Source organism: Megalobrama amblycephala, linkage group LG3, assembly GCF_018812025.1.
Source record: "Megalobrama amblycephala isolate DHTTF-2021 linkage group LG3, ASM1881202v1, whole genome shotgun sequence".
NCBI lineage: Eukaryota > Metazoa > Chordata > Actinopteri > Cypriniformes > Xenocyprididae > Megalobrama > Megalobrama amblycephala.
The window spans coordinates 40,096,725-40,104,497 of NC_063046.1; the positions used below are offsets into that span (position 1 = coordinate 40,096,725).

The following is a 7,773-nucleotide window of genomic DNA, read 5'->3' on the forward strand; positions in this document are numbered from 1 at the left end:
AGCACATTAAAATAATTAAAATTATAATATGATATAAATTGCATTGGTGTCAAATCGGGCAGATACGTTGATGGTGCTCAAACTATTAACGCGGCGTTAAACATATAAATAATCTCACCCTTAAATAACCAAAAATTTCACATGTTTGTGAACATATAGGCTACCTGAAAGAAATGCACAGGATGGATCAATCTAGGGCTTTTTTTCTTTTTCGCTTCTCATCGCCAGACAAAAGTTGTATTTTCCCTGGAATGGTTGTCACAATTTTTCAGCCAGCAACAAACATGAGGTGGGGCGGGGCGCCCGCGCGTTCGGGAATGAATGGCGTGTCGCGGAGGGAGGGCTGCTGAACTCGACAAAGCCGACTTGATATATAGTATTTTTTATTATTATTCAGCAAATATATTTGTTTAACAGGGAAGCTGTGCGTAAACAGGAATACATATTCATTTATTTAAAAAAAAAAAAAAAAAAAAAAAAAAAAAAAAGGGGGCACATTCTCTCAAGGAGGAAAAAGGGCAGTTGCTCAAGCCCCCTTTTATGTCTAAACACTCTAAACACTATCTAGTGCACTTTTGCACTTTTTTTTTCAAGCACTCAATTCACTTTCGCATGGGCTGTTGTACAGTACACACACGGTCCGTGACATCACAAAAATTGGGCTGCACGCAGACGGGGAGTGCGGACGTCTAAGAACCCTCCTGATGACGAAAATTACACTATGCGAACGCCTGGTGTTAAGCCCGTAATAGCGGGACACTAATCCACCTAGCCCCATATGCACGTGCATACCCAGACGCTACGCCACTGTCCTGGTTGTATGCGTGTCCGCTGCGCCTGTGACTCTTGATTCGGTGTGTGACGACGATGCATTTTAAAACGCAAAAGAGGATTGTCTCGGGGGGCCCCAGGTGTTCGGGGCCCTGGGCTGCAGCCCATGTTGCCCATATAACGCGGCCCTGGGAACAGGTGTGGTTAAAGGTGCCCTAGAACTTTTTTTAAAAAGATGTAATATAAGTCTAAGGTGTCCCCTGAATGTGTCTGTGAAGTTTCAGCTCAAAATACCCCATAGTTTTTTTTAATTCATTTTTTTAACTGCCTATTTTGGGGCATAATTAGAAATGAGCCGATTCAGGGTGTGTGGCCCTTTAAATCTGGTGCTCCACGCCCCAAGAGCTTGCGCTTGCCTTAAACAACATAAAAAAAGTTCAAACAGCTAATATAACCCTCAAAATGGATCTTTACAAAGTGTTCGTCATGCAGCATGTCTAATCGCGTAAGTACAGTGTTTATTTTGATGTTTACATTGATTCTGAATGAGTTTGATAGTGCTCCGTGGCTAACGGCTAATGCTACACTGTTGGAGAGATTTATAAAGAATGAAGTTGTGTTTATGCATTATACAGACTGCAAGTGTTTAAAAATGAAAATAACAACGGCTCTTTTCTCCGTGAATACAGTAAGAAACGATGGTAACTTTAACCACATTTAATAGTACATTAGAAACATGCTAACGAAACATTTTAGAAAGAAAGTTATTATTGCTCCATCTGCCATTTTTTGCTATTGTCCTTGCTTGCTTACCTAGTCTGTTGATTCAGCTCTGCACAGATCCAGACATTCTGCCCTTGTCTAATGCCTTTCATAATGTTGGGAACATGGGCTGGCATATGCAAATATTGGGGGCGTACACCCCGACTGTTACATAACAGTCGGTGTTATGTTGAGATTCGCCTGTTCTTCTGAGGTCTTTTAAACAAATGAGATTTATATAAGAAGGCGGAAACAGTGGAGTTTGAGACTCACTGTATGTCTTTTCCATGTACTGAACTCTTGTTATTTAACTAGGTAAATTCAATTTTTGAATCTAGGGCACCTTTAATGATCACTTTGGAAACTAACTAGGGAAACTATGGTGAAAAAAAAGTAAAACAGGAACTAAATAAAGGAAGTTTCACTGCTAAAATTCATCAGAACAGTCCTTGTTTCCAACTTACATAGAAAAACAACAACAACACACATTTTTGAACAAAGAAGCTTGACAATTTATTAAATAAAAAAGTTTTTTATTTTGTTTATTTCAAGTAAAGACAGAAAGGCAATAGTACCAGAAGCATCACGTCCATTTAAACTGAATGAGCACAAGCCTTCAGATATTTGTGTCAAATGGATTTTGAAGATATCCATTTTATCTTTGATAGTTTCATAATTACCGTGGGTGAAAAGGTTGTCTAAAGTACAGAAATCAGCGTTCACAGCAGTGCATTTCACTCACAGAATCCAATGAGGTCAAACCAACAGTCACGACTTCCGTACATCATTTGCTGAAACTGGAGCATCTGCTTCATGATGCTCTCTATAACTATTTTCTTGTGGAACACAATGTCAAATCTGCTCCTTTCTATGAATTAGCATGCTGGTCACTGTTTAGTTGAATCTTATGCAAAAGAAGTTTGTTTGTCCGTCTTCGTGTCCTGTCCCGTTTGGTCATGGCTCATTTTGCCTTCATCACCACAGGATTCAGGACTGTCACAGGTACCAGGAGAAAAATAAAAACCTTGGATAAGTATTGCTATAAACCACTGAGTCCATTACATGTGTGATCTCTGTGGTATATTACCATAGACTCCGGATGAAACTGAGGAAGGCAGTGAAGGCATCTTTAATGCTATCTAGGAAAGATAAATTATAGTTCATAAAGACAATATTAGTCATGCAAATGTTGTATTGTAAAGCTGATTATAAGATGTGTTTTGTTACCTCTATGTTTATATGCACATGCTAAAGCAAAAACCCCAGCTATAACCAAAACCACAGCCCATGTCACAGACGAAGCACATGAACTGCACGAACTGCAAATGGTGCAGACTTCACACCCCTGCTTCTCCTCTAGAAAGAAAAGAACAAAAGAATACTTCATTTACATTTATGTAGACTCTCTATTCACTGAACCTGCCCTGTGGAAACATCAGTGCTATGAAGTTAAAGGCTGTAAAACTGCTTCTGTCAGGAGCAATAATGTCTCTTTGTTTGCTGTAAAAAAAAAAAAAAACCTTTTCATATGATTCTTCAGTGCATTTAACTGTATTTACTACTTCACTGCACATATGTAATAGTCAGCATGAAATCAAAATAGAATTTTTTTAATGTAATATCGCAATATTTATTCTAATCGATTTATCCATGCACATCATTTTTTTTTATTCATGTGCCTTGTAATCTTTAATCAAAATAACTTCCCCTCCCTCTTGCAGCGACTTCTTTGAAGTGTTAACTGACGCCCTATATATATATATATATATATATATATATATATATATATATATATATATATATATATATATATATATATATATATATATTATATATATATTATATTATATACGCCCTACATTTGATCTTGTTCCAGAGGCCATTTCACTTAGATATGTGTCACAATAGGGAAGAAAAGACTGCAACTTGTGCTTAATGCTGGCTTTAAATGTTGTAATGTGATGCTCAACCTTTTAACTTTGACTTTTATCAATACATGGGTGAATATCAAGTAAAGATGGAAGAGGCTAAAATTCTGTGTGAATAATGTATGACAAAAAAGCATATCACTACATAGAAAATTAAAAATGTAAAGCCTAGCAACTGCTTTGAAATTGAATGTGTTTTAAAGTCAAACAGATGTCACCTCATTACATTCATTATTTTCACTGTTTACATCTGTACACCTTAAGTCCAAACTACACTTCAGTTTTGACAGGAACGCTTAGTGCATACAGCCGGAACTCACAGCCTTTCAAAGCACTCAACACACATGCACTAGAAACCTTTACCCGTGTCAAGTTTTTTTCACATACTGCTCTCCAGAAGTTATGACTATTAAAATTTCTTTGTACTTTTAAACGAAAGTTGTGTGTGCCTCTTAAAGGCGGTATGAAACAGCAGTTGTGATAGTTTTTCCCCCTGTTGTGATGTATATCTGTCTAAAACGAATTCTCAAACAAGAGAAAATGTAGGGAGGGGCTTGATTTTTGTCCACGGGGAACTGATTGGATAGTTTGCTATTGGCGGATCGCATGTGATTGACAGGTTGTCCCGCCCTCATATTAGTAAACTTTATGAGAGAAGACGAGATGTTGCTGCAAAACGGAAGGAAAGTTATTTTGAACAACATTATGGAGGAACATAAATAAAATCTGCAATATTCCATATAAAACAAGAATCAATTTTTATTTCATGGTGACTTTAACCTCTCACACAAGCACTTGTCAACATGGTGTCTGTTGTTTTTTTGTTTTGTTTTTTTCAGTCTCAAGTATTACTGATGACATTGCGTCTCTTCTGTTTCCTTTTTTTTTTTTATAATGAAACAAAGGCATGGGTCAGTGTTGCCATGTTGTGGACCAAAAAAAAAAATTGTCAAGATGTATATGTGAGCTGAGCATACAGTATGTGTACTGTGCTGATGATGACATTTACATCATGCACTTTAGATGCAGCCTTACGTTAGCATATGCATTAAAAACGAATGGTACGTTTACAAGACAATGATGTACTAAAAATGGAACCCCCCTGTATTACGCATGACAGACAAGTAGTTGGCGATATCACTTTGTAAAGAAAGACTACACGCCTGAGCACACCACACATCTGCTACGGAAGTCTCGCACGTTCACAGAAAACACGTTGAAAAATAAGACCTAATAAGTACCTAATATGCTTGTGCATGATGTCACGGTTTTCATTTGCATTTTTGCAGTTTACAGAGATGACAACGGTAGCATTTTCAAAACCTTGCACTTTGAAACGCGATTTCAAAAGTTTGCATTTTCAGGCCACCAAAACACCATTGTCATGTAAATGAATGGCCAAAACCCATAAAAAGTTTTCCATTTTTAGTTGAAAGCGGTGTCGTGTAAACAGCCTCTATACTTTGGCTTCAGAAAAATGTGTTTAATGCTGGTGATGATATGTGTCGCACACTCTTTACGTGCAAAAATCACAGCTGCGCACATAGCCTACTATGCTAATAATATTTACCTCATGCACATTGTAAGCGTACCCTAGCATACACGTAAAAACCAAAGTATACTTTGGTTAATAAAATTTTGAAACTTTCTTGCAACCTATCATGCCTTCTGTGATGGTATCTACAAATCAGTGTGTAAGTCAATTTGGCACATGTGCTTGCGTTTTGAAGGCCTGATGCTAAGTATACATAATGGCACACTTCTATGCACTTTCGGCCTTGTGGACTTAAAGGATTAGTCCACTTTTAAATAAACTTTTCCTGATAATTTACTCACCCCCCATGTCATCCAAGATTTTCATGTCTTTCTTTCGTCAGTCGAAAAGAAATTAAGGTTTTTGATGAAAACATTCCAGGATTTTTCTCCAGATTTTTTTTCTCAGGATTTAGTGGACTTCAATGGCCTCCAAATGGTTGAAGGTCAAAATGACAGTTTCAGTGCAGCTTCAAAGGGCATTAAACGATACCAGACAAGGAATAAGGGTCTTATCTAGCAAAACGATCTGTTATTTTCGAAAAAAATACAACTGTATATGCTTTATAAACACAAAATGTCACCTGGAACGTACTTCCGCTTTCAGCATTCTTCAAAATGCTTACGCTGTATGTCCTACGCCTTCCCTATTCTACTTACGGAAAAAAACGAAACTTGCGCCGCGTTCGTTCTGTAAGTAGAATAGGGAAGGCGTAGGACATACAGCGTAAGCTTTTTGAAGAATGCTGAAAGCGGAAGTACGTTCCAGGCGATATTTTGTGTTTATAAAGCATATACAGTTGTATTTTTTCGAAAATGACAGATCGTTTCGCCAGATAAGACCCTTATTCCTCGTCTGGTATCATTTAAAGCCCTTTGAAGCTGCACTGAAACTGTAATTTTGACCTTCAACCGTCTGGAGGCCATTGAAGTCCACTATAAGGAGAATAATCCTGGAATGTTTTCATCAAAAACCTTCATTTCTTTTCGACTGATGAAAGAAAGACATGAACATCTTGGATGACACGGAGGTGAGTAAAATATCAGGAAAAGTTTATTAAAAGTGGACTAATCCTTTAATGGCGGCCGTGTGCGCCTGTCCGTTAAGTCCACGAGACCGTAGAGTGTCCCATTCATCATTTTAGGTTTCAGAAGGGTGCTTGCGAACACCCCCTTTGCAGCCATTATGCGCCCTCGATGCGCACTTCAGCTGAGCCCGCAAGCTACGCAGAGGACTTTACCCGGCAGGCAAAGCGGCATTACGTCACGAAAGTGCAGACTCAGAGGAAGACCGTGAGGGTTTAGATTGCTATTTGGGATTCGGCCATAGTATGCAGCATCTTAAAGAAATTAAAACCTCACAGTGTTTCGTTCTGGTAATAAGACCCACCTGAACATCCCACTGTCATTTGTTCGGTCTCTGTCTGTTGACCACTGGAGGCAGTGCAGTTGAGTGTAACATTTCCGTTGCCACTGAATGACATGAAAAGAACCAACGAAGAGTCGACAGCATTTCCAGAAATATACGATCCACTGAACTCGCCATCAGGTGTGCAGGACAGATTCACATTTTGGCCAAATGCAGTGCAATTAAGGGCCACATGGCATTGGCCGTCTTTGTGGGAATCTAACATTTTCTGGATTGCTGGTTTCTTGAGTTTTTCTGGAGTTGGGACAAACATCATATCAGTTATTCAATCTGGCTGAAAGTCATTACACTCTTAAAAAGTTCTTCATTAGTATATATGGTTCCATGAAGAACATTTACCATCCATGGAACCTTTCCAATGCAAAAAAGGTTCTTTATAGTGGACAAAGGCTCTTTAGATTTTTAAAATGCACTACGAATAAATAAAGGTTCTTTGCAGAAGAAATGGTTCTTCTATCTCATCACTTTTTGGAACCTTTATTTTTAAGAGTGGGTTTACTACACTGAAGACTGTTCAAAATATCTTATCCTTACCTTGGACTATGAGATGAACTTTAACGTTTCGCCTAGTATCATCTGAGTTGACCAGGGCCACAGTGTATATCATGCTGTCGTCCATATTCACATGTTTGATTGTTAAATCTCCCGTTGTGGAGTTGAGGTCAAGTCGACCCTGATGTCTCCAAAACTTGAATATAGTCACTATGCCATCCTTCAGACTTGCAATGTATGTTGTGTTCTGATAAATGGACCATTGAACTTTACTGAGGTTCCAAGATCTGTCTGCTCCAGATTTTAGGACTACTGATTGGCCAAGGAAAGCTGTAATACGTACCTCACTACAGCACACTGCAAAAACAAACACAGATCAGTCAATTTGTGTGAACGCACATTTTTGTTGCTTAGCAGAAAAGGGAAACACCTTATTTCCAGTGAAGCAGAATTCAGACTCGCTTTATTTCTCAATCAATTTCTTTACAATAAATCTTCAACAATCTTGTCCAAAGGACCAAACTATATATCATAAACACAACAAACTCTACACGATACAACAATGAGAGTAAAATCCAGTAAACTTACCTTGATGAATACACATGATACAGAATAGCACAATTATACATCGACTCATTGCTACTTGGCTTGTCGACGTAAATCAACAGGTCCTTGACATCGAAGCTGTTGGCCTTCACGCCGCCCCTGAGAGTGGGAGAGTCCTCCAACAATGCATCACTTGAAGGAAATGGGGAAGTGAAGTGAGAAACACGTGTTTCCTAACTGCGTATCTTGTGATAACTGACGGAAAGTACAAAAAAGGAGTATTACGATGAAGCCAGTGTTTTGGAGGACATT

At 38.4% G+C, this 7,773-nt stretch overlaps 1 protein-coding gene across 2 annotated transcripts; it reads right to left on the bottom strand.

Moving 5' to 3' along the window:
• Positions 1-2,049: 2,049 nt before the first annotated feature.
• On the bottom strand, positions 2,050-7,773 carry si:cabz01074946.1. 2 transcript variants are annotated; one of them, XM_048185385.1, is made up of 6 exons: positions 7,504-7,773; positions 6,958-7,272; positions 6,385-6,657; positions 2,761-2,889; positions 2,621-2,668; positions 2,050-2,526 (listed from the first exon to the last, which is right to left on the bottom strand). In XM_048185385.1, exons 1-6 carry the CDS (start codon positions 7,550-7,552, stop codon positions 2,495-2,497), a joined length of 846 nt encoding a protein of 281 aa, XP_048041342.1. In that variant the 5' UTR covers positions 7,553-7,773; the 3' UTR covers positions 2,050-2,494. The 2 variants fall into 2 exon arrangements, with proteins under 2 accessions (XP_048041342.1, XP_048041341.1); XM_048185384.1 differs by having other exon boundaries at positions 2,621-2,672; positions 7,504-7,770.

Bases quoted from the DNA above. Each gene is read 5' to 3' on its own strand.
- si:cabz01074946.1 (XM_048185384.1), bottom strand. From the start codon at position 7,552: ATGAGTCGATGTATAATTGTGCTATTCTGTATCATGTGTATTCATCAA. The intron at 2,673-2,760 runs GTAACAAAACAC...TATCTTTCCTAG, and splicing joins ATGTGCATATAAACATAGAG to ATAGCATTAAAGATGCCTTC. The intron at 2,527-2,620 runs GTAATATACCAC...TACCTGTGACAG, and splicing joins AGTTTCATCCGGAGTCTATG to TCCTGAATCCTGTGGTGATG.